Below are 24915 nucleotides of genomic sequence, written 5' to 3' on the forward strand. Positions count from 1 at the left end.
GCTCTGGTGTCCCCCACCCCTGTGGAGATTCCGGTCAGGGATTTCCCCACTTCCAGCCAAGATTCACCTCTCATTCGCTGGATAGGGGCCATGAGGTCACAATTGCAGTGACATCAGTTGCTGATGACCTCTTGCCCCACAGTTCTTGGCCCAAGTCAAAGGTGGATAGGAGGTCCTCCAGGAAGGAGAGTGTGGTTTGTACATGGCAACCCCCAACTCTGTGCAGGTATGGCATATCTGGATTTGAAGCCAGGAAACAGCAGTTTCAAGAATGGGCAGAGTGGAGGAGGGGTATTGTCTGCTAGGCTGCCCAGAAAAGCCATGTTGCATCAGGCCAGTGGCCCAGACAGGCCAAAAGTCGGGTCACACAGTGGCCAAAACCCAGGGGCCATCAGGAGGTCCACAAGCAAGGCCAGAACCCTAGAAGGGTACACACACCCCTGCCCCCCACCCCCCCCAGTACCGTCAGCAGAGCATCCTTGCCCCAGAGTGCCCCATCTATACCTGAGAGGACTGAGGAGACATGATGTGGCAGGGATTCCCCAGCCTTTCTAGAATTCGGGCCCAGTGTTTTGGGCGCTGCAGGAGGAGGAGCCATCCCAAAATGGCCACTGCAACTCGCCCCCGCTCATCGTGGAGATCCTAGTGTTATGGTGGCAATTGTGGCCAAAGCACCCTTTAAAAAACAACCACCTGCACAGCCAGTCGGAGGCCTTGCAGGTCAAGGGCCCTGCCCATTTCCTGCGGATGCTTGGTGAGCCCCAGGAAAGGTGCGCTGGCTGTTGCTGTGGCTCCCATGCTCACCCTCCCGGGGGGCCGTTCCAGGGATTCAACGTGAGCCTTGGCGAGAGAGCTGAGGTGGCAGGGCATTTTGGCTTCCCTCTAGGAAAGAGGGAGGCAGAGGGGTCTCGCTGCGTGGCTGTGGCTGGCGTGCTGGCCTAGGAAGGCTTTTTGCCTGACCCAGCAGGGCTCCCCGTCTCTTCCGATGTGGGCTTCCTTGGGGGTGCTGTGAGCAGCTTCTCCTTCTCTAGGGAATGTCCAGACGGGTCCCGCAGCCCTGAGGCAGCTGCGAAGAGGAACAAGCAAACTGGCGGAGCTGACGTGGCTGCCCGAGAAAGGTAGGAAGCAAAGGGGTATGCCCAGCCTGGTGTCGGCCCCTCTGAGGTACCCTGGCCCAAGTAAGCCTGGAGCCTGATTTCTCCAAAGGCAGCCAGCTCCCTGGAGCCTTCTTCCCAACAACCCCTCTGCACCTGCGGCCTTCCTGCTGCCCTTGTCCCGGGCTGCCCTGCTAGGGCACTGCGCTTCAGGGTGGAATAGGGTCCTTCGGGCCAAGGACAGCCAATCTCAAGGAGAGGCCTGCGGGTATTCCAGAATTGGAGTTGACCTCCAGATTACAGGTCACTTCCCCCGGGGGAAAGGGCTCTTTCAGAGCGTGGATTGTCATTCTACCCTTCTGTGTGGGCTCATGCCCCAAAATCATGAATTTCCCAACCTGGGGTGCTCAACCCTATTCTGGCCAGTGGCCGAAATTGGAGGCAGGTGTGTGTGTTAACCCAGGGCACCAGCTGCTTTGTCATTAGATCTCTAATTTTCATGCACCTGAATCCAGTAGAGCGTTAAAAAAAGCAACAGGACTTGGGAGGCAGGAGCTTGCAAGAGTTTGAACTCCTTTCCTGAGATAATATTCATGTGATGCTTTTGAAGCGTTGTTAGCGCAAGGTGTCTGTCCCTGTTGGCCTGTCCGCAACAGGGGAAAAGAGCCAGAGGCCAGCGGCACCTTCAAAATTAACCAAATTGGTGGTGGGAAGGGGCTCTCCAGGGTCTCTGCTCCCTTCTTCAGTTAGAGCCAGATGGGTGGCCCTGTTAGCCTGCCCTGAGCAGCAGGAAAGAGCCAGAATCCAACAGCACCTTAAACAAAATGTCTGGCAAAGGAAGAGTTTTCAGGAGCCCCTGCTCAATTCTTAGATATTTGAAGAAGGGAGCAGGGACTCATAGAATAACAGAGTTGGAAGGGACCTCCTAGGTCATCTAGTCCAGCCCCCTGCACTATGCAGGACATTCCCAACTCTATCACTCATCCACTGTCACCTGCCACCCCCTTGAGCCTTCACAGAATCGGGCCTCTCCGTCAGATGGCTCTCCAGCCTCTGCTTAAAAATCTCCAAAGACGGAGAACCCACCACCTCCTGAGGAAGCCTGTTCCCCTGAGAAACCACTCTAACTGTCAGGAGCTTCTGGATGTTTAGATGGAATTTCCTTTGAATTAATTTCATCCCATGACTCCTGGAAGCTCCTCCTTTGCTCTTTTTCAGCTTTTATAAGGGGCCCATGCAGCCCTGCTTAGCTGTGCAGCTACTCTACCTCTGCACTTTCCATAAGAATTTTGGCCCTTGGGTGTACCCCCCCCTTTTTTTTTTAAGAGGATGACATTTTGTTTTGCTCCATGACAAAGTACCCGGCATGTGGTCATGTGCAGGGAGCAAATTGGGACAAAAACTTCAAGAGGACTAGATGCTTGGAGTTGACAGGGCATTTGGCAAGGTTCCAGTGTAAGGCATAAAGCGTAAGGCATATAAATTGTTGTTAGTTGTGAAGTCGTGCCCGACCCATCGCGACCCCATGGACAATGATCCTCCAGGCCAGGGGTAGTCAAACTGCGGCCCTCCAGATGCCCATGGACTACAATTCCCAGGAGCATTCGCTGGCAGGGGGCTCCTGGGAATTGTAGTCCATGGACATCTGAAGGGCCGCAGTTTGACCATTCCCCGGAGTCCATTGGCATGTAAATGTAATAAATAAAAAAATAAATAAAAAGCCACTCTATTACAAAATATTACATTTCAGATCCTGTCCCTCTTGGTCCTGCCAGCATGCCCTGAATTGTCTTTGCTTCTGGTGGGAAAAGGGTAGACACCTTAGAAGCAGCTCAGCTTTGACTTTTGCAATGAGAAAAGGTCAACCCCCCCGCCCCCCCCCCAATTCACTATTTCTCTCCTCCTGGATCAAGCGACCCTAAAAGCTCCATCTGCAAAATAACCTACAGTTGCTGGTGTGAAAAAAGCACATATGGATTAGTCCCTCAGCTGTCCTGGCAGCGAGAGGGCAGTTCGGGCGCAAGAGCTGAGGCGCATAAGCAGGGATCTGGAGGGGATGTGTTGAGACCCTCCAGATTTCATGTGGTCCTGGCCCATCTGTCCTGCTTTGTGTGCTTATGCCGGCCGTTTCTCTCCCCCCCCCCCCGGCAGGATGGAGGCCTACGAGGACCACCCTTGGTGCCCTTACGGCTACCAGAGCGGGGAGGAGGAGGAGGAGGAGCACCACCACGACCCACACCTGGCCAAGGTGCGCGAGAGGAGCAACAGCCGGAGCCGCCACCGGTCCTCCTTCCTGGTGGACGAGCTCGACATGCTGATGGACAAAGCGGCCACCACCATCCAGGCCACGTGGCGGGGCTACCTGACGCGCAAGAGGCTGATGACGGAGCATGCGGCCGCCTCCACCATCCAGGCCGCCTGGAGGGGCTTCATCACCCGCGAGTACCTGGCCCTGCAGCGAGACCAGGTGCCCTCGTGGAACGTGCGCGGCCACAGCCGGAGGACCCCCTCGCCCGTCTCTTCCGAGGACGAGAGAGGCTCCTGGGGGCATCCCTCCATGGACCGAGAGAAAGCGGCCGAGGTCATCCAGGCCCACTACCGGGGCTACCTGACCCGCCGGGCCATCGGCCAGTGCCACGAGGCAGCCACCACCATCCAGTGCCACTGGAGGGGCTACCGGACGCGCCAGGACCTGGCCCAAGGGCAGCGGCCCATGGACTCCGGGTACGCCGGCCACCCGGGGCGCGTGGCGGGAGGCCGGTCGAGAAGGGGCCCGTACCCCCGGCCGCACTGGCAGAAGGTCCTCGTGGGGGAGCCGGAGGAATGGCGCTCGCGGGGGCCGCCCCGGCCGCACGAGGGCCGGAGAAGGGAGCGGGCCGAGCCGGCCAAGCCGAAGACGTGCCCCCGGTGCGGGCGGTGCACGAGCGTCCGGGTGCTGACGGGGGTGGGCAAGGGCCCGCCCTCCGAGTCCGAAGTGGACGAGAGCGACTACGAGGGCATCTCCTACCCTCACGCTGGCCGTCGCCGGGGCAGGGAGAGGAGCCCGGCCTCGAGGTCGAAGGAGCGGCCGCAGCGCAACCGGAACGGCCCCTCGGGGCCCCACGTGTCGTACTCCATGTGCCCCCCCAACTCTGCCTCCGGCTGCTCCTCGGGCTGCTCTTCCGGCTGCTCCTCCAAGTGCCGAAGGACGGCTTGCTACTCCCACCGGCACACCTGCAGCCCTTGCAGCGCCGGCGTGATGTTCCCGCGCTACGGCCCGCGGCCCACCCGGGACTGCAGCGCCAGCCGCAGCCTCTCGTCCACCAGCGTGCGCTGCCCGAGGGATGCGGCCGACGGCACCGCGGACTGGCTCTTTGAGAACTACTGCACCCGCCCGATCGGGGAGGGCCAGAGGGTCTTCAAGACCCGCAAGCACATGCGGCAGGTGGTCCGGGCGGCCACCCTCATCCAGTCCTTCTGGCGCGGCTGCCAGGCACGGCGGGCCTTGCGCCAGCAGGAGGAAGCCGCCACCCGCATCCAGTCGGCCTACCGGGGCTACAAGACCCGGGCCTACCTCATGGAAGCCGGCGTGCTGAGCGAGGGGGACACGGACTGAGCGCGCCCTGCTGCCGGGGGGCTTGCTGGGCCCTGGGGCGGAGGGGCCGAGGGGGACGGGCACAGGCTGTCTCCAGGGCCCCCTCCTGCTCGCCAGCCCCTGGCCACGAAGCGGCTTACAGCCCAATAAACTGAGTGAGAATTACAAGAGATTTGTGCTAACAGGGCAGAAAAACGTGGTTTCAGTTGCATGTTTTCCGTTGCTCTTTTTTAGAAATGATTTGCGATCCCCGACCCCCCCTCCGAGGGTGCCCAGAGTAATGGAACCCAGTTCTCCCAGCAACGACTGTGACAAAACGAGACACGGGCCAGTCAGCCAGCTCCCCCAGCCCCAGCGACGTTTTATTGCCTCCTTGCGGGTGGGAAACAGCTCTGCACGGCCGCCTCTTCCTCCCTGCAGGCCCCCCCCTTCCCCAGACCCTCCCGGCTCCTGCAGCCAGACTGTGTGGCAGCAACTCAAGGAGTGACCGTGGGGCTGGGTGCCCTAGAGGGCCTCCCCGGGGCTGGCACCAGCAAGTGCTGAGAGGGGGGGCCAGGGCCCAGGGGTTCCCAGTGGGGCCCAATGTGGCTGACCCTCATTGACACATCTCCTTGCCACCTGTCTGTTGAAATGCTTCGCCACCCATGCTCCCAGCTGCCCAGAGTTATGCAGGTGGCACAGCGGTGGCATTCCTGGTGCCCACAGAAGTTACACTCCCTGTGGCATGTCGCAGTCAGCGCTGTTGGGGAAAGAAGAGCTGGGTGTTTTATACCTCACTTATCACTACCCTAAGGAGTCCCCTAGTGGCTCACCGCCCCTTCCTCTCCCAACAGGCATCCTGTGAGGTAGGTGGGGCTGAGAGAGCTCTAGGAGAACTGCTCTTTAAGAACAGCTCCAAGAGAACAGTAGAACGGTACTGGTTAAATATCAGGCAAAAAAAATTCACAGTCCAAGTGGTTCGGCAGTGGGATGGGCTGCCTAAGGAGGTGGGGAGCTCCCCCTCCCTGGTGGACGTCAGGTAGTGGCTGGACAGGTATTTATCCTGGATGCTGGAGGCTGATCCTGCCTTGAATAGGGGGTGCGACTGGATAGCCTTTAGGGCCCCTTCCCACTCTAGGATTCTAGGAGTCTAACAGTGGTTGGCTCGGGGTCACCCAGCTGCCTGCATATGGAGGAGCGGGTAATCAAACCCGGCTCTACAGATTGGAGTCTGGAGCACGCTGGTGGTAGAGGAGACTGAGACGTGGAAGGTGTTGGGAGAGGGAGCAAGATGTCCCAGCCAGATGGGGGGAGGGGGAACAAAGGGACGGGGGATGAGGAGCAGAAGGGCCCCGGCACTATCGAACCAGCCTCCCCCCGTTAGAAACCAGCCCTCGCTCTACCCCTGTAGCAGAGCAGTTCAGTTCCTACTGAATGTGACATCACTTCCCCCTTTAAGAAACAACGTCCAGACAGACATCTTGGGGTGGAGGGGGGGATCCCATTTGTCCCCCATCCTCCGAAAGAACCCCAGAGGTCTCCCCAGTGTTCCTGGAAGGTCAAGAGGAGGGGGAGATGGACGCTGCACAGCCCCTCCTCTTCCCACGCCGCCTCCAATGGTCATCCTGTTCTTTCTCTGCAGAGGACAAGGCCAGTGGCTCCCGGACTGAGGGGCTTTCCGTGCGCTGCGGCAGGCAAGGCGCGGCCCATGGCTCTCCCGGGGCAGGGTGGGGGTGGGGGTGGGGATGCTGGCCTTGATGGCCTCCCTTGTTCGGATCCAGCCAAGAGCTGTTTTTTCCTGTCCTGCCACAAGCCTTCCCCTGGGGGAGAACAGGATTGTGAATTTCCCCCTCCGGAGTGTGGCTGGACCGTTCTGGAGGGGAGGAATAGGGGCTCATCCCCAGCGGTGGTGAGGAAGGGGCTTGGAAGGGGAGGGGAGGGGAGGGAGATGCTCCGACAAATCCTTTCCTCCCCCCTCGGTCACTAAACGGCAGCAGAAGTGCCCACAGCTTCCTCCCCGATGACCCGAAACGGCAGAGGAAGCAGACCTATTGGAAAGGTCAGAGGTGAAAGGTCAGTGGGGCGGCAGCAGGTCCTCCAGGCGGCGCTCCCACCCCCGAGGGTCCCGTGGCACCAGCCCAGAGTCCACGCCAAGAAGTCAGCAGTGGATCTCGTATGCAATCTGAGGCTGGAACATCAGTCCCTGGTTGACGAAAAGATCGTTGGCCTCTGGGGGGCCGTCCTCCTGCCCTTCCAGGGTCTGGGTCGCTTGGTCTTGCAGGGGTTCGGGGAAGGCCCCCGCCAGGCCTTGAGGGTCCTTGTAGGTGGCAAAGAGGGGCTTGTTGCGGTCGATGACGAACATCTCGTGGCCTCTCTCGTCGCGGTACTCTTCCAGCTGGGCAAAGGTGGTGGGCCCGTCCGAGTAGTCGTTGACGTAGAGGATGTTCTCCTCCTTCCGGGCCTTCTCCCGCTTGCGGTGCTTCCGGTAGATCATGATCACCAGGGAGAGGGCGACCAACGCCAGGAGGGAGATGGCCACCGCAATCGCCGTCTGGGTGGCCATGCTGAGAGCATTGAAGTCCATGCTCTCCATGTCGTAGAGCGGCTCCTGGCTGATGTCCAGGGAGGCCGGGTAGCCCCGTGACGTCTGCTGCTGCTGCAGCTGCTGCTGCTGGGAGAGGTTGACCATGAGGTGGAAGAGCATGCGGGCTGTGCCGCCAGGGTTCGACGCCTCGCACTCGTATTTGCCTGCGTGCGCCACCGTCACGTTGTTCAGGAAGAGCATCCCGCTGCCTGTGTCCGACTGCTCAAAGCGTTCCCCCACGCTGCGTTCGCTCAGCTCAAAGGTTCCGCCCGGCACCCGGGCACCGTTGGCCCTGGATCCCCCTGACCGCCAATGCGCCAGCTTGCGCCACGTGACCAGTGGCTGCGGGTAGCCGGAAGCCTGGCAGGAGACGCGCAGGTCGTCCCCCAGACGGGCGGTCATCTCCAGCGGCTCCACTTGCACGATGGGCGGGATGCAGATCAGGCTGTTGCCGGAGACGTCCCTCAGGCTCTGGTAGGCCAGCCGCGGGGGCTCGGAGCACAGAATCTTCCTGCCCAGAGGGCTCAAGAGCCGCTGCCCGTCCTCCTTGATCCAGCCGCTGAGCCAGTGCAGGGAGCAGTCGCATCGCCAAGGGTTATCTGCCAGGGGAGAGAAGGCCGGTCATTTAGCTCAAACCTTTGTTAGCTGCTTTCCTCTCTTGAGGCGCTCAAGGCAGCTTACAATATAATTATAAAAAACAGAAAAAACAATATGAGTTCGCCATTCAAGAACTCCAGGTAGGACTACCTAAGTCATTCCAACGCTGCCCTAAATGGAACTGTCTTCAGCTGAAGGTTGATGGTAAGGGGGCCAAGTGCTCCTTCCTGGGCAGGATATTCCACAATCATGGGGCTGCCACCAAAAAGCCCCTGTCTCGCGGGTCCACCAGAAAAGCATCTTTCATGGATGGGACAGTCCGGAGAGCCCCTGGCAGCAATCTTGGTTCCTGGGCAGGAACGTTTAAGAGAGGACAGCCCTTTGCATACCCAAGGCCCGAGCCATGTAGGGCTTTAGAGCAGTGGTCCCCAACCTTTTTATCACCGGGGACCGGTCAACGCTTGACAATTTTACTGAGGCCCGGGGGGGGGGGGGTAGCCTTTTGCCGAGGGACGTCACCACTGCTGTCTGAGCCTCTGCTCCACTTACTTTCCCGCCGGCACCCCTGACTTCCCGCTGCCCGCTGGGGGGCGCTGCCAGAAGCAGCTGCCCAGTGCCACGCTGACGGGGAGCCCCAGCCATGGCGGCTGCTGGACAGCACCAAAGGTGAGCCGGTGGCAGAGTGGCAGGGCAGCCCCCGAGGCAGCAGCTGGGGAGGAGGACGAGGAGGAACCACAGCCCGCTACCGACAAATCTATGAACCGATACCAGTCCCCGGACCGGGGGTTGGGGACCACTGCTCTAGAGGACAAAACCAACCCTTTGAATGGGGCTTGTGAGCAGATTGGTAGCCAGATTAATTGCCCCTGTACTGCAGCAGGAGTTGCCACATTCCCTCCGGTCAGGGGGAGGGAGGGGTGGCTGTGTTGCTCCGGGACTCTTTCTCCCACAGGGCTCTCCCTGCACCAAAGATCCCAGGCACTGAATATGTGGGCCTGGGGTGGGACTCGGTTGAGAAATTAGCCATCAGGCTGGTGTGCTGTTTGCCCGCTGAATCTACAGACCCCTGGATGCTTGTTCTGGGAGACTTCAATAGCCAAATGGATTGTCTAAATAAGCAGCAGGTGAAATGGAGAAATGTGCAGGTGTTTGAAAAAGCTGTTTCTTAGAAGTCAGAGTTAGGCCATGCAGGTGCGAGTGTGAAAATCTCTTCCGAGCACCGTGTTGTCCCCGTTGCGTGAAGAGGGGCCCTCCTGGCCTGCAGGTGGCGCCAGAGGAGCTCTGGTGAGGCTTACCTGTCAACCGCAGCACCTGTAGGCTGATAAGGGGCCGCAGGGCCATCCGGCTGATGGTGCGCAGGTTGTTCTTGCTGAGGTCAAGCAAGGCCAGCGAGGACAGTCCAGCCAGGGCCTGGTCCTCAAGGACCTCTATGCTGTTCTCTTGTAAGTGAAGCTCTTGCAGTCTCTGCAGAAAGAAAACCAGGCCTGGCATGGTCACACACACACAGGAAGCTGCCATAGTGAGTCAGACCTTCAGTCCATCGTCAGAACTGATTGCTCACACTGGCAGCGGCTCTCCAGCGGCTCTTTCAGGCCACCACTGCCTGGTCCTTTCCACTGGAGAAGCCGGGGATTGAACCTGGGACCTTCTCCTTGCAGGGCATGTCAAAACCTCTGAGCCATAGTGGAGAATTGGGTCATCGGCCCATCAAAGTCAGTTTTGGTCAGAATTCAGACTGGCAGAGGCTCAGGCAAAAGTCTTTCCATCACCTACTGCCTGGTCTTTAGATCAAGATGTAGCAGCAGAGAAGAGCCAGAATCCAGAAGACTAACAACACTTGTGACAGGGGAGAGGAGCATTTGTGAGTCACTTCTCACTGCTCATGAAAGCTCTTCCCCAGCCTCAAACCGTGTCAATCTTTAAGGTGCTCCAGGACTCTGACTCTTTTCTTCTGCCTGGTCCTTTTAACAGGAGATGCTGGGGATTGAATCTGGGACCTTCTGCACGTCAGGCAGATGTTCCACCACAGCCCTCTTGTTATCTGGGCTTTTGGCCCAAGGGCCCCCAGTCACACCCTTAGAGATTAATCAAAGCAGCTACAGCCATGGATCAAGGTGAGTTACAAACCAATCCCAAGAGCAGCGCCTTAAAGACCAACAAGATGTCCCCTGACAAACACAGCAGGTGGAGGAAGTTTGGGCTCTCAAAATGCTGATGAAGCTGGAAGTCTTTTTGGTCCTTCAGAACTATAAGCCTCATAATTTCCTGGTAGGGAAAAGCACTCCAGCCCTTCTCCTGGAAGAGAATTTGGGTTGAACAATACCAGCTGTGACAGTTCTGAGTGGGCCTTTCTGAGGGAACCAGCTTGGCATCTGAGGGCAGTGGAGCCTGGAGGAAGGACAAGCAGCAGTTCTTTTTGGGGGGGGGGCTTCATACCAGAAAACAAATGGTATGGGGAAGGAAGGAGGCACTTAAGAAGAAGAGGAGCTGGTTTTATAGCTTGCTTTTCATTACCAGGAGGAATCTCAGAGTGGCTTCCAATCAACCCAAAACAGTCAACCTGTGAGGTTGGTGGGACTGAGAGAGCTCTAAGAGAACTGATTTGCAATAACAGTTCTAGGATAACTGTAACTAGCTCAATGCCAGCCAGCTGGCTGCATGTGGAGGAGTGGAGAATCAAACCCAGTTATAGAATCATAGAGTTGGAAGGGGGCCACACAGGCAATCTAGTCCACCCCCCTGCTCTACACAGGATCAGCCCAAAGTATCCTAAAGCATCCAAGAAAAGTGTGTATCCAACCTTTGCTTGAAGACTGCCAGAGAGGGGGAGCTCACCACCTCCTTAGGCAGCCTATTCCACTGCTGAACTACTCTGACAGTTCTCCAAATAAGAGGCTGCTACTCTTTAACCAGTAACCTTGCTGGCTCTCACTATGCCAACACTTATTAGCACTGAACGAGAGACTGAAGTTCAAATTCTCAATCCCAAAATAGAGTCAGGTGTGTGGCTGTGTTGGTCTGAAGCAGCAGAACAAATTCTGAGTCCAGGGGCACCTTAAACACCAACCAAGTTTCCTTCTGGGCATGCACGTGAAAGCTTAGGCCCAAATGAAACTTGGTTGCTCTTTAAGATTCCACTGGACTTGAACTTTCTTCTGCTGCCTCAAAACGCCCATCAAGTCCTTCTGGAAATGTGCAAAACCCATTTTATTCCACGGGACAGTTGGAGTTTCTATCCTGAGCTTGTTATTATGCCAAGGAAAATGCATTCATTAGCAGAACTGCTCCGCCAGCTACAACCCAGGTTGCCATTCCGTGTTCTCAGGTGCTTTTGCACTTTTATGAAAAAAGGTGGAGTGTAAAGTATGACTTGTTGAAGGCCTTCACAGCTGGAGTCAGCTGGCTCTTGTGGGTTTTCCGGGCAGGGCCAAACGCCCGGGACTCAAAGTACCAGACCCGGACCACAGAGTCTGGAGAAGCCACAGGAGCCCACAGGCTGCAAACGTTCCTTATAAATCGGTCCCTCCTGAGCCACAGTCCCCCCGGTTGCCCTGGGCATGAACCCAGCTCTCGGCCTCGGTTCCTCCTCTCTTAAAACGGGCCACATGCCCCATCCGTTCCCCTGACCCCTCCGCGCTCACCTCCAGGTCGCAGAAGGTGAAGTCCGGCAGGCGGGTGATCTGGTTGCCAGCCAGGTAGAGGACGCGCAGGTGCTCCAGCCCTTTGAAGATGCTGCTGTTGATGAGGTGGATGCGGTTGCCGTTCAGCGCCAGCTCCAGCAGCCGGTCCTGGTGGCGGAAAGCGCCGGGCTCCAGGGCTGAAATGGTGTTGTTCTGCATGTAGAGGTACTGCAGGCCCGAAAGAGGGGCCAGGTCTTGCTGGTGGATCTGCGTGATGCTGTTATCCTGGAGGAAAACCGTCTGCAGCACCAAGGAGGGAGGAACAAAAAGCCGTCAGAGCGGGCGGGGGCTTCGGCTGGCCGACATTTAGCACCCCGTCTTCGGTGTCAGGTTAGAGTCCAGGAGCACCTTGCGGACCAACACCGTTTCCAGGACAGAAGCTGTAAGGAGTCTGCACTCCCTTTGCCAGCAGGGCCAGCGCGTTCCTTATTGTATTTATTCATTATATATATATATTTATAGCTCCACTCCCAGCATAGCCGGTGTCATGTCCAGGGCCCACAATTCTTTTAGGGGCCCACAAAAAAGTTTCCATTTCTTTTAAAATCCGAATGGACAAAATGAACTTTCAGGGTCAAAGAAAATGTTTTTCCTCCTTACCTCAGGAAACAAAACAAACCCTGAAATGTTTAGGGCCCGCTAAAATCTATTCAATTTTGCCTTAAACAGGAAAAATAACAAAATGGTGACGTCTTGGAAGTTATGTCAAAAGTCATTTTTAACCCGAAGACTATTGTGTTGGGAGGGGCCCGAGGAGGCCAAAGTGCCCAGGTCTTGCCAAAGTCATCATGCAGCTTTGGCTGTCAGAGACCCCTGCGGGGCCACTCCTCCCAGTCTCTGACGAAGACAGCTCAGACACCCCCCCCCCAAAAAAAATCTTGTGTGTCTCTGAGGTGTTCCTGGATTGGAGTCTGGCCCTTCTGCTGCAGACCAGGAGGGCTCCCCAGGCAGAAAATCGCAGGTTCCTCTATTTGCATTCTGCACGCATCTTGTTTTTAAAATTTTATTCTATCTTCCCGCCAGAGCCTACCTGGGTGGAGGGGGGGATGCTGTCCGGCAGCTCCTTGAGGCCCAGCGAGCCACACTCCACGGTCATGCTGTAGCAGCGGCAGCTGATGGGACACGCGTGGGCCTGGAGTGCCACGAACCCCAGCAGCCAGAGGGAGAGAAGGGAGGCCTCCGCCGGGGCCATCCTAGACCAGCTGCTGAGGAGAGAGAGAGAGAGAGAGAGAGAGAAGGAAAGGGAGACTCAGCAACCAGAGGCACAGGCGCAAAGTGCATAGGGTTGGACTAGATGACCCAGGAGATCCCCTCCAACTCTGTTATTCTATGATTCTAGGGGAAGCAGCTGGGGGAGAGGAGACACCCACTAGGCATTAGTAGAACAGAGCCTGTCCAGATAAAACCTGTGGCAGGAGGGGAGCTTTCGTGATCCTGGCAGCACGTGGGGCAGGAGAAGGATGCACAGGGATGCTGGGGGACGCCAGGGCAAGCGGGCAGCAGGAGCCCCCCAGGAACTATCTGCCCAGCCCCCCCCCCGGCAACAAGCCTCTGGAGTCCCAGACCAGTGAGGGTTGCTGGATCATTGCCCCCCTCCTGGGCAGCCAGGCAAACCCAATGCCCGAGGCCTCGGAAGCTAAGCAGGGCCGGCCCTGGCCAGCACGTGGAAGGGTGACCTCCAAGGCCTATCAGGGCCATCATGCAGGGACAGGCAATGACAAAACCACCCCTGAACGTCTCTTGCCTGGCAGCCAGACAACCCGAGGCTCTCCCGGCTGCCAAGTGAGAAGTCATATCCATCGTACATCCTGGGGAAAGAGCTGGCAGGTCCAGAGTCGGGGTTCGCAGCTTTCAGGGGACAGGAGAGGGCAAAAGACTCACCTTGCATCTCCAGCATCCCAGACCCCAGCTCAGGACGCAGCCACCTCCATCTCCCGACTGCCCTCGACCAGAGGAGGGACTCTGGTGCCTAAACCCATTAGAGGCTTTGGCCGACGTCGCCACCAATCAGGGCAAAGCCCCATAATGTCTGCGGCACCCTGAGGAGGGATCGGGGTGGGGGAATGGTCCGGGAGAAGGCTGCTGACCCTCGCTGGGGCTCCCGAGGAAGAGAGGCCGCCAAGGGAGTGAGGCCACCTGGGCTCCCCAATGGGAAAGATGGAGCAAGTGAAGGTGCAGGAAATGAGGTAAGAAGAATTCACTTGGGGGCAGTTAAAGATCATAAGAGAGAGAGAAAGAGACTTTTCTGCAGACAAGGGAAGACAAAAGCAACACTGGTGTCAGAAACTGCCGTCAACCAACCTATGGCGGCAACCCTCCTCTTCCTCGGTGGTCTCCCCTCCAAGGACTAACCAGGGCTGACCCTGCCTGGCTTCTGAGAACTGAGAAGGTCAGACTAGCCGGGGCCATCCAGGGTGTAGTCTGCGCGGGGCTTTTTACCCCGTCTCAGTTTGAATTAATCCCTCCCATCTACACTGATTTCAATTTCCACTTTGATTTTGGGCGCTTTAAATTTTCCCTTTGCAACATGCATGACTGATCCAGATTGACCCTACCTTCCCACGCAATATCCAGAACTGGATATAAGCCGCAATATTTCAAAAAACCACCATGAGTATATGTGCAGATCTCTGCTTTTTGAGAATTAACTTTGTGCCTCATGCCTCCACAGCAATCTTCCCTGATTGGCTAGGGCATCAGTTCAAAGACTTCCTGGTTCCCAGTTGTAAAGCTTGTCTTAAAGTGACTGTGCTCCAGAAGCTCTAAGTTCTCTCAGCAGAGATTTTCCTCTTGTTATTTCCCTCTCCTCTGCTGTCTCCAATCCTCTCCCCCTGCCTTTCAAGAAAAGAAAGGAAGAGGCCCCTGCTGTGCTTGGCTCCCCTCCCTGCTCTGAGCTTCTATTTCAATTGGAGGGAGGCGGATAGAGGAAGACCTGAGTTCAAATTGATCTAAATTCAGCAAGATCCACAACGGAAAAAAACAAAGTAAGTGCAGAATCTGCTCTGGTCAGGCAAAATAGATGTTGTCCAATTTCTTAGTTCATTCAGGCTGACTTTGGAAAGGTAACCTAAAAGGTCTTGCAAATCCAAGCTCCAGTTTACACATTTGATTATGTTGCTGACCCCCCCCCCCCCGCATCTGCTTTGCATGCAGAAGGTGCCCAGTTTGATGCCTGCCATTCCAGCTACAGGGTCTCCCAGAGTTCGTCCTGGGGCAAGATTCTCTGCTCCTGACCCTGGAGGGCAGCTGCCAGAGGAGTCAAGACTGAGCTCGAGGGACCTGTGGCCAGACTCAACTGAAAGCCGCTCCTGTTGCCACGTGTGGGCTGCACAGCTAGGCCAGCCCTGCCTCAAGCTGCGCATCAGTCATGAGCCGTCCTCAAGACCTGCTGCTGTGGCGCATCCCCCCCTTTGCTAATCCAAAGAGCTTTACCCTCCCCTCCCCCCCCCTCTTCCTGCGAAAGCAGTGGCCACTATCGTTTCCCACCCATGCTTCGATGCTCCAGCAAACACATGCTATGTTTTGATTTTATTGTGCTCGTGTTTCCTGCTGCAGCAATCCAGCATCTGTTTACCGCATTCTTGTTTCTTTTGGGTCTCCGCTGGTTACTTTGGTTTTCCTGCCGTATGGAGGAGTGGGGGATGGGAGAGACCTCAACCCGAAACCCTGGAGAGCGACTGCTACTTAGATACCTTGAGGGACTGAGGAATGCCCTGGATCAGGTATCAGGAAGCTTTGTGTGTTCACACAGGCCTGTTGCTTACTGGTTACACATCGTGCACTTCACGAAGGAGGGGGGTTTTGCCCACCGATGCACCGGCCACAGTATCCCAGCTAGTCTCTTAAGGCTTATTAAACTATTTATTTCACCTGAGAGTCTGTAAGCATCAAACGTCCTCCCGGGAGCCCATCCCACCAGGTCGGGGCCAGGACTGAAGGTCGAGGCCAGGCGTGCTGCGGTGGGGCCAGGGACCTCCAGTAGATTAGTAACTGCAGAGCGAAGTACCCTGTGGGGAGCATAAGGAGACAGGCGGTCCCTCGGATAGGCTGGGCCCAAACCACAGATGGCCCTAAAGATCAAGACCAAAATGTTGCACCTGATCTGGGCCGGGACTGGCAACCTGTGCAGCTGCCTCAGCACCGACTGGGTAGGACGGATGGGGGCACCCTCTTCGGGACCCCTTGGACCAATCGTTCTGAAATTTGGAGAGGAATCATGGAAGAGCCTCCCAGAGCTACCTTGAGTGTTTGGAGGCTCTACCTCAAACCCCGGTCCCCTCACACGCTGGGAAAAAGCAGGAATGCCAAAATTCCCATTATAGAATATGGAGGAAGGGGACTGGATGCCTGGATTGATTGACAGGCAGAAGAGAGTTGCATATAAGGCGCATTGCTCTCTTCCACCATTTCCAGCAGCACATATGGAGTGTAAGAAGCGTGAAAATGGCGGCAGAAAAGGTGAGGAATGGCTGGGAAGCGAGGTAACATTTAGTGCTTTGCCGTTCAGCTGGCAAAACACTATTTTTACTGATGTGCAGAAATGCCCCTAGAGTCAGGTGGAACAGGCTTCCTCGGGAGGTGCCATGCTCTCCATCTTTGGAAATTTTTAAGCAGAGGCTGGAGAGCCATCTGACGGAGAGGCTGATTCTGTGAAGGCTCAAATGGGTGGCAGTTACAGTAGATGAGCGAGAGGGTGGTGAGAGTTCTGCATAGTGCAGGGGGTTGGACTAGATGACCCAGGAGGTCCCTTCCAGCTCTATGATTCTTTGATTCTATGTGAGCTCTGCACAGACTGAGCACAATGTCTGGGGATTCTTCCATTTAATGCAGGGAGAAGAAAGTCCCCCTGGGGCCTCAGCCGCTGTGAGACTAACTTTGTCCCTATAATGCACTCCCTTCCAATTACTACAGAACTGTGCTTTCTGCTTCTTGGAGACCAACAACTAAGGCGGATTGTGCGAAAGAAGCACACCACGCAGCAGTTTGCAGCTCTCTTGAGTGGACTGGGCGTCTTCGCAGTTTTGCTCGTAGGAAACTCTCAGGGCAATTCATGGCAGAGCCGAAGATTCCTCAGCTCTGAAGACGGAGTCACGCTGCCTGGGAGGTCGCTCCAAGGCATTTCCCCTTTTAAAGTTTATAGTTTAAAACCGAGCTAAATGAGCACTTTTATATGCTCGGTTGTAAACCATCCATTTAATGTTGTTAGTGCAGTAAAATCAGCCCGGCAAGTTAAAAAGTCCTTTCGGAAGGAAGTCACGTTAGTCTGCAGCAGAAGGGCGAGATTCCGGCACTGCAGAGGCCAATGAGGTTTTCAAGTCCAAGCTCCTTCTGCCAGACAGAAAGCACAATCCTGATTTCAAAATTTTCCAACAAAAGACCACCTTTCTGCTTTGACTTTGCAATTTCCAGCATTTGCTGTATTTGGGTGGGATGAACACCATGAGGGGTGGCTGGAGGGGTTTTAAGCTGGCTTTGCATCCGCACTGTGCTTTGTTCTACATGAAATACTTTTCTTCATGCAGGAGTGGAGCTCATGGCACTTTTGCTCTCATGGTCGCTGTGGAGGAAACTGCCAAAGTCACTTACGGTGAACCCCTGATGGTTAAGAAGAGCTGGAATTTTGTCCCCCACTTTTCTCTACCCGAAGGAGTCTCGAAGTGGCTTCTAATTGCCTTCCCTTTCTCTCCCCACAACAGGCACCCTGTGAGGCAGTTGGGACTGAGAGAGCTCTCAGAGAACTGCTCTGCGAGAACAGCCATAAGGGAACTGTGACTAGTCCAAGATCACCCAGCCAGCTGCACATGGAGGAGGTGTGGGGAATCAAACCCCCCACTCCAGATTAAAGGCTGCCGCTCTTAACCACGACCCCATGCTGCAGTATAGTTCCCCCAGGCAAGAAACGTTCAGAGGTGTTTTGCCACAGCCTTCCTCCATGTCACACACCTATTGATTTATTATTTTTTTATTTATTTTGGAATTTTAAGTCCTGCCACTCCCAGAGCTGGCTCGTGGAGGGTTACAGATAGTCCAAAAATTTAAAAAACCCAATAAAACCCCAATAAAGCCCCATTAAAACATCAACAGGACATAAAAAATACAATATGTAAATAAGAAGACTGGCAGTGTAATCCACTAACTAGCCCCCCATTTATTACTTTGATTTATTTCCTGCTGCTATCCAGTGCGACGGCTCTGGGTGATCTCAGTCAAAGCTCAGACATAAACATTTACAGGTTGGGCAAAGGACCTCCAAACGGAATTGACAGAGAAGCCACCGGGCACGTCCCAGCGAAAATGATCTGCACATCTAGGTCATAAAGGGAGGGATCTGGATTTCATCACCACAAACTTCCCTTGGGTTAGTTCCATTGCGTAAAATGAAACACGGGGAGAAAAAACAGAACTCTGCTCAAGGAAAGTAACCAAAATGTTGGACTGAAGGGGAATAAGTAAAATATAACTACGCACATAGTGCAAATGTGCAACATATCGTATATAATATAACAGTATATTCAGATGTGCTAAAATATCTTTTAAACACAACAATCCTTTCCCACTCTACAGGAAAATCTCCGTTTTCATGAACCGTGGTTTAGAAGCACATGCCAGAACTGACACCACTGCATTTCTGCACCTGGCCTGCCTCGGTGGTATAATTCGCACTGAGCACCCCATGATTGTGACAAAGACGTGCATAACACTGATCATACACAGAAGGGACCTTACTCGCACTGATGTTCACCCGGGGAGCAAGTGGGTCAGTTTTTCTAGCAGTACCTGAGCGCTCCATTGGAGCTTTGAGCAGAAGAAGAAGAAGAGTTGGTTCTTATATGCAGTTCATGGGCAGAAGAAATATGTGATATCACAAGACAATGTGACCCCAACAACAGGGCACAGAGGCCTCAGTACAGAGGGTATGGAAGCCTCTCCCTGAAGGCTTCCCCAGGCACGACTATTCAGAGGTTGATTGCGTCTGAGCCTGGAGGTTCCCTTTAGTCCTTGTGGTTAATAGCCACTGTTATACTTATCCTCTGTGAATCTATCTAATCCATCTTTTAAGGCTGTCTATGCCTGTGGCCAGAGTCTCTTGTGGCGCAGAGTGATAAGGCAGCAGAAATGCTGTCTGAAGCGATGTCCATGCGGCTGGGAGTTCGATCCCAGCAGCCGGCTCAAGGTTGACTCAGCCTTCCATCCTTCCGAGGCCAGTAAAATGAGTACCCAGCTTGCTGGGGGGTAAACGGTAATGACTGGGGAAGGCACTGGCAAACCACCCCGTATTGAGTCTGCCATGAAAACGCTGGAGGGCGTCACCTCACGGGTCAGACATGACTTGGTGTTTGCACAGGGGATACCTTTACCTTTACCTTTATGCCTGTGGCCATCGCTACATCCTCTGGCAGCCAATTGATCCCTCTCTGTGTAAAAAAATGTTTGCTTTTGTACATCCCAAATCGACTGCCTATCAAAAATCCACAGGTTGTGACTTTTTGCAGCTGCACCCTAATCTTCCTTGTGGCCTGGCTCTGCACATCCCAAGCAAAACCGGACGGTCCAGGCGCTCGTGGCTGCCAGAGACGCATCTGTGCACAGCTCCCCTACCCAGGAAATCATTCAGGGACAGAGCGCTTCAAGGCTGAAGACATCCACCACATCACGCCCCCACAGGGGACCAAGGCGTAGCCAAAGCTGCTCACGTCCCCACGAGGAGCTTCCAGGGGAAGGGAATCTGAACGTGGCCACAGGGCACGCAAGGAGACACGAAAGGCACTGCTGGAAGCGTCCTGTAGCAAGGAGGACGCCTGGGGCTCTTCGGTCTGGAGAAAAGGCAGCTGAGGGAGGGGAGCATGATGGAGGTTTATAAAATGAGGCCCTGGGGAGAGAGAGCGGAAGGAGAGAAAATGGCCTTCCTTTCTCAGAATGCCAGAACTCCAGGGCATCCAACAGAGCTGATGGACAGTCGATTCAGAACAGAGAAAAGGAAATACTTCTTGACCCAGCTTAAAAGGAGGGAACGCTGGCAGGGGCTCATGGGAATTGTAGTCCATGGACATCTAGAGGGCCACAGTTTGCCCACCTCTGTTCTAGGGAGAGTTCAGGCTTGATTGAATCCACGACCCACTTCTTTGTCATTTTGGAGGTTTAGGGCATCTGCAAAACTCTCCTCCCGCACTGCCTTTCAAAGGAACCCACCACCTTTACCTCTCAGGCTTCAGGGGCTAGGGGAGAGGCCGTGGCTCAGTGGCAGAGCACCCTGCTTTCCTCCGCAGAAGGGCCCAGGTGCCATCCCCAGCACCCCAAGGTCAAAAGAGTCCTGAGGCCGCCCGTGTGAAAGATCGCTCTGCATGAGATTCTGGAGAGAATTTTCAAAAGGGAGCCACAGCCATCTGTTCCACAGGACTGGCTGCCACGGCGGAGGGGAAAGCATGGGCAATGTGCTGCACGCCTGGCCAATCAAAAAAGCACTTAGGGTATCAAGGAGAAGCAGAGATAATACAGCTCTAAAGTATTGTAATCCACTCTGATCTTCAAAGGGACAGGATTAAAACGTAAAATTATCGGCCTGTACATAATGAGGGATTATAAGGGATCCTCCTCGGGGATTAGAGTGCTCCGCCCACCGCATTTCTCATAGGGCGAAAACAACAAAAAGCTGACCAGACTGGGGGTGGGTGGGTGGGTGGGTGGGGGTGTTGCTGGGTGTGATCCCAGGGGCTGCAATGGGGGGAAATGGGGGCAATCTGCCATTGTGCAGGCCGGGGAGGGTGTCTCCTCTGTTTGGGGATGTTGGCAGCATCTATTGGCACGGGGGGGGGGGGGATCAGACTCTTATCAAATCCAGCCAGCCCGGGACAGATGCTGCGTTTTCTCAGGGGAAGGCTCCCACGGAAGCTGGCCGAGCCGATTAGGCATCTTTCTGCTGGGTCTCATGGCAGACTTAGAGAGCTGCAAATAATTCTAAAGCCGCTTATAGGCCCAGGGAGGATTTGAGAGCCAGCCTGCGAAGGATCAGCCACCAGTAAGAAGGCAGAGGCCTGCCTGGGACACCTGGCGGCTAGGCAAGGTGAGCACAAGGAGACCAGGTGCTGGTCTGGGGCCTGCTTTGACTGGGCTGGGAAGATATGAATGCTGGAAGGAAGAAGATGGGGTGTTTGCAGTCCCCGTTCTCCGTTGCCTGAGGAGGCCAGCTGCGGCCTTTTCCTGCAACCATCAAGAAAACTTTGCAAAGATTTTAGTGCAGCATCTAACGTTCAGCCGGGGAGGGGCTGTGGCTCAGGGGAAGGGCCTCTGCTTGGCAGGCAGAAAGTCCCGGGTGCCGCCTCTCCCCAGTTAAGAGCCTCAGGCAGCCGGTGATGCGAAAGACCTCAGCCGGAGACCCCGGAGAGCTGCTGCCACTCTGAGTAGACAAAACTGACCTTGACGGACCACCGGTCTGATTTAGTGTAACTCGGCTTCATGTGTACCATTTAAAATACTTTTTAAAAAGGAGCTAAACACACCCCAAGCGCCGGAAGCAGAAATCGAACATGAGGACAGGATCTAGGATGTCACCGGAGCAAAAAGCCATTTCCCCAGGGTTTCTCTGGCTTAACTAACAAACTAATTCTTACACTTGAAGCCACCTGTCTCCTCCCCTGCCCGCTCCCTCCATACATGACGCTCCCAGAGGAAGCAGGGAGGCTGTGCATAAAAATCCCCTTCGCTTTTGTTCCAAGTGGTCTGTGGCCTTCAGGATATTAAGCTGCTATTAGCAGCAAATGGATCTGCAAAGGATTGCTGAGCTGTCCATGACCTGCCTGTTAGGGGCTGAACGCTGTTTAAAACGACCAATTATCTCTGGTTCTGAGTCTAATATGTGTGTGCTGCTCTTGGGAGAAGCAAGGGTACCGATCTGGCCTCCTTGGATGATCAGAGATGCTGGAGGCGTTTGGGGTCAGCCCAGTGCTGCAAAGATCAACTCAAGTCATTAGAAAATGAAACATTCTACAGACCAGCTGCTTGAGTTCCCAAAGCCCCAGAGTCAGTTCAATGCAAATCAGCTGGCGAAGGCATTCCCACGGCAGGGGCAGGGGCAGGGATGCATGCCCCCACGGGGGTCCTGTCTGCGCATTATAAGGACAGCGCATTATAAGGACACCAGGAGACTCCGGTTCCACCTGTGAAGCATCGATGGAGCTGCTTGGAGATGCAAGGAAGAGCCGAAGCAGGCTTATACGTTTGGGGCAAAACCTGTTTGGGGGAATGAACTGAACGCCATTTTCCCCTCCCCTCCTGTCTGGTTCTTTTTTTTAGCTGGAGAGGACGGGGATTGAACCGGGGCCCTTCTGCATGCCATGCACACCACCCCCTGCCAGCTCCTTATAACTGGAGATGCTTGCAGGGGGTTGAACGGGGCCCTTCTGCATGCCAAACAAGAAGCTCTCCCTCTCAGCCACGACTTCCCCAAATACACCAAGCTGCCTTCTACCGAATCTGACCCCTGGTCCATCAAGGTCACCCAACACCTGCTCCTTTGTTTCATTTTTCACCAGAGATGCCAGCCGGGGACGTGGTGCACGTCAAGCAGATGCCCGGCCAAGGAGTGACAGCCCCTCCAGCCTCAACGCCACGGCCGCCCGGACTCCCCACTCCAGAATTACGGTCACTGAAGCAAAGCCCAGCGGTCAAAGGTGGAGAGGGGCAGGGGTCAGGAAGCAGCACCTGCTGCATTTCCGCCAACCGTGCAGCTGCGGAAAGCCCACCAGGCCAGAGAGTAGCAGGCGGGCCCCCTCCCAAGCTGCACCTTCTGGGGGTCGTCAAGAGCCGAGTCGCCTTCGGTGGAGGAGGGAGGGAGGGAGGGAGGGAGAGAGGAAAGGAAGGAAGGAAGGAGGGAAGGAGGGAGGGGAGGAGGGAAGGAAGGAAGGAAGGAAGGAGGGGGGGGGAGGGGAGGGGAGGAAGGAGGGAGGGGAGGGGAGGGGAGGGAGGGGAGGAGGGAGGGAGGGAGGGAGGGAGGGAGGAAGGAAGGAAGGAAGGAAGGAAGGAAGGAAGGAAGGAAGGAAGGAAGGAAGGAAGGAAGGAAGGAAGGAAGGAAGGAAGGAAGGAAGGAAGGCAGGCAGGCCGACAGCCTGTTTTGCTGCAGGAGTTCCCTCCCTGCAATAGTTGACACAAGTAGCTATGGCAACCAAAAGGCACTGGCGCAAACCAGGGGGTGCAGCCGCAGAGCATTCACAAGATACCCACCTGTGGCATCTCTGTCTTTATGCAAACACAAGGTTGCAAAATAGGATTCACAAATGGAACTCCCTTCTGGCCCGGGCAAAGTGAGGGGGAGCAGAAGGGGCAAAGGGGACAGAGAAGGGCCCCCTTCCCAGAAGGCCCATCTCTAGCACAGAGGAGGAGGAGACCTTTCACTTCTCCAAAAGCAACACAGAGAAAAGTGCTTGCGATTCCACAGCCACAATGCTCCTTGCAAAGGACGAATCTCTACAGCAGGGGTAGTCAAACTGCGGCCCTCCAGATGTCCATGGACTACAATTCCCAGGAGCCCCTGCCAGCCTTCGCTGGACATCTGGAAGGCCGCAGTTTGACTACCCCTGCTCTAGAGCATAGATTCGACAAAGGGGAGTCCAGACCTGGAAGGCCCGGCCTAGCCCTGTCATGGCAGGTCTCCCAAAATCTGAATTCAATATAAAACACCACAAAGGAGTCAAAGCTAACACTGGCCCCCGAACGGCATCTGGAAGAGTTCGAGAGCTTCCCAGAGGACAGAGAGAGAACCATAGTCCTGAATCTGCTGCACTCACAATAAACAGAACCGAATGAAGCTTGAGCCGATTGAAGCAGACCAGCAACGTTTAGTTCTGGGTACCAGCTTTGGTGCGGTTCTCCCGGGAACAAAACTTTGTTGATTCGCCAAGGTGTCCCTGGACTCAAATGCTGTCCTGCCGCTTCAGCCCAACACGGCCGCCCAGCGGAATCCTAATGGGGAGCAGGGAGGGCCCGGACAGTTCCTCATCCTAAAGGTAAGCGGGCGGGTGAAAAGGGCCTGCTGCTTGGCCTGGGGCCGTCCACCCGCATGGGGCTCTGGGACAGCAACCCGAGGACCGTCTGCCCAGCAGCAACAGGACTGGGGGTGCCCCCTTCTTGTAGAAGAAGAGTGCGTGTTTTGTACCCCACTTTCCTCTATCCAAATAGCTCCCCTTCTCCTTCCCTTCCTCTCCCCACAACAGACACCCTGTGAGGCCAGTGGGGCTGAGAGAGCTCAGGGAGAACTGGGAGTGGGCCAAGGTCCCCCCTGCTGCTTGCATGTGGAGGAGGCGGAGGCGTGGGGACTCGAACCCGGCTCCTGGGCCGGCGCCGGAGGAGTGCCCCGCAGCAGCACGGTAGGGACCGCGAGGGGTTTTGCTCCAGGGCTCTTCGCCCGCGGCCCGAGGTGCAGGCCGTCTCCCGTCCTGCGGGGAGCTGACCACGGGGGCTCTCCCGGGGGCTCCGGGAGGGGGGTCGGCGGTCCTTCGCAGATTGCCGGGGCAGAAGCGACCTGCCCGGCCTACCGGCTCATCCTGGGGGCAGCTGGGATCGGGACCCCTCCTGCCCTTTAAGGGGGGGCCGCCAAGGACACCCCCACCCCATACACGGGTCCCGCCAGGGCCCCTTTTCCCGCCCCCCACCCCCAGGCCGCGGTGGCGGGTCTGGCGGGAAAGCCCCGGGGACTTGGGGGCGGCGGCCCGTGTGGGGTCCCCCCTCCCTCCCTCCCACCCTCCGTGGGGCTGCCGGGGCGGCGGTTGCCAGCTCCAGGGAGGGGTGTGGGCGGGCGCGGGCTGTCCCGGTGCGGGCGGGAGGCTGGCACCGCGTCCCCCGGCGGCTGCCCTACCTGCGGCGGCTCCGGGCTCCCCATGGGCTCCGCGGGCGGGTGGCGCGGCTGGGCGCCCCGCTCGCCTTTGCTCCGGGCCCGCCGACGCGCCTCCGCCGCCCTCCGTCCCTCCGTCTGTCCCTCCGTCCGCCGAACCAACCGCGCCGCTCGCCGGTGATGTCAGCCCGCCCCGCCCCGCCCCGCCGGCCCGCGCACGTCAGAACGTGTGACCGACCCGGGTCAGCCCCCCCCCTGCCGGTCGCGGGAGGGCCCGGGGGGGGGGGGAGGCCGGGGCCAGGGATGGCAGCCTCCGGGGGTCACCGGCCTCCTCTCCAGACGGCGCTCCGGAGGACGGGGGAAGGGGGGGTCTCTCTCGGGCCTCCTCCCCTGCCGAGGTGCCGGCACTCTCCAGGCTGCATCCCTCAGTCTCCAGGAGTTTCCTGACCTGGAGGTGGCAACTGTGTCCCCTGCCCACCGTGCCATGCAGCCCAGCCTCCCTCTTGGCGCTGCCAGGGACTGCATTGGGAGCCTCCCTCCCGTGGGCCAAACCCAGGCTCTGCCTCCGAGCCAGGACCCCCGGG

General features: G+C 56.5%; 2 protein-coding genes across 5 annotated transcripts; one reads left to right on the forward strand and one right to left on the reverse strand.

Annotated features, from left to right (window-relative positions):
- Positions 1–105: 105 nt before the first annotated feature.
- Positions 106–4863, forward strand: LOC143844346 (uncharacterized). Its single transcript, XM_077351309.1, has 3 exons — positions 106–226; positions 1032–1118; positions 3246–4863. Exon 3 carries the CDS (start codon positions 3247–3249, stop codon positions 4687–4689), a length of 1443 nt encoding a protein of 480 aa, XP_077207424.1. The 5' UTR covers positions 106–226; positions 1032–1118; position 3246; the 3' UTR covers positions 4690–4863.
- Positions 4864–5000: 137 nt separating this feature from the next.
- Positions 5001–24489, reverse strand: LRRC24 (leucine rich repeat containing 24). 4 transcript variants are annotated; one of them, XM_077351304.1, is made up of 5 exons: positions 24356–24489; positions 12539–12710; positions 11470–11748; positions 9124–9292; positions 5001–7830 (listed from the first exon to the last, which is right to left on the reverse strand). In XM_077351304.1, exons 2-5 carry the CDS (start codon positions 12698–12700, stop codon positions 6806–6808), a joined length of 1635 nt encoding a protein of 544 aa, XP_077207419.1. In that variant the 5' UTR covers positions 12701–12710; positions 24356–24489; the 3' UTR covers positions 5001–6805. The 4 variants fall into 4 exon arrangements, with proteins under 4 accessions (XP_077207419.1, XP_077207417.1, XP_077207420.1 ...); XM_077351302.1 differs by having other exon boundaries at positions 12539–12713; positions 24356–24488; XM_077351305.1 differs by lacking the exon at positions 24356–24489 and adding an exon at positions 13390–13455 and having other exon boundaries at positions 12539–12713.
- Positions 24490–24915: the final 426 nt, after the last annotated feature.

The sequence above is a fragment of the Paroedura picta genome, chromosome 9, assembly GCF_049243985.1.
Source record: "Paroedura picta isolate Pp20150507F chromosome 9, Ppicta_v3.0, whole genome shotgun sequence".
NCBI lineage: Eukaryota > Metazoa > Chordata > Lepidosauria > Squamata > Gekkonidae > Paroedura > Paroedura picta.

Excerpts from the sequence above, each read along its gene's own strand:
- LOC143844346 (XM_077351309.1), top strand. The coding sequence starts at position 3,247 with ATGGAGGCCTACGAGGACCACCCTTGGTGCCCTTACGGCTACCAGAGC.
- LRRC24 (XM_077351304.1), bottom strand. The coding sequence starts at position 12,700 with ATGGCCCCGGCGGAGGCCTCCCTTCTCTCCCTCTGGCTGCTGGGGTTC. Across the intron at positions 9,293-11,469 it reads TCACCTTCTGCGACCTGGAG|AGACTGCAAGAGCTTCACTT; the intron begins GTGAGCGCGGAG and ends TTCTTTCTGCAG. Across the intron at positions 7,831-9,123 it reads ACAGGTGCTGCGGTTGACAG|ATAACCCTTGGCGATGCGAC; the intron begins GTAAGCCTCACC and ends CTCCCCTGGCAG.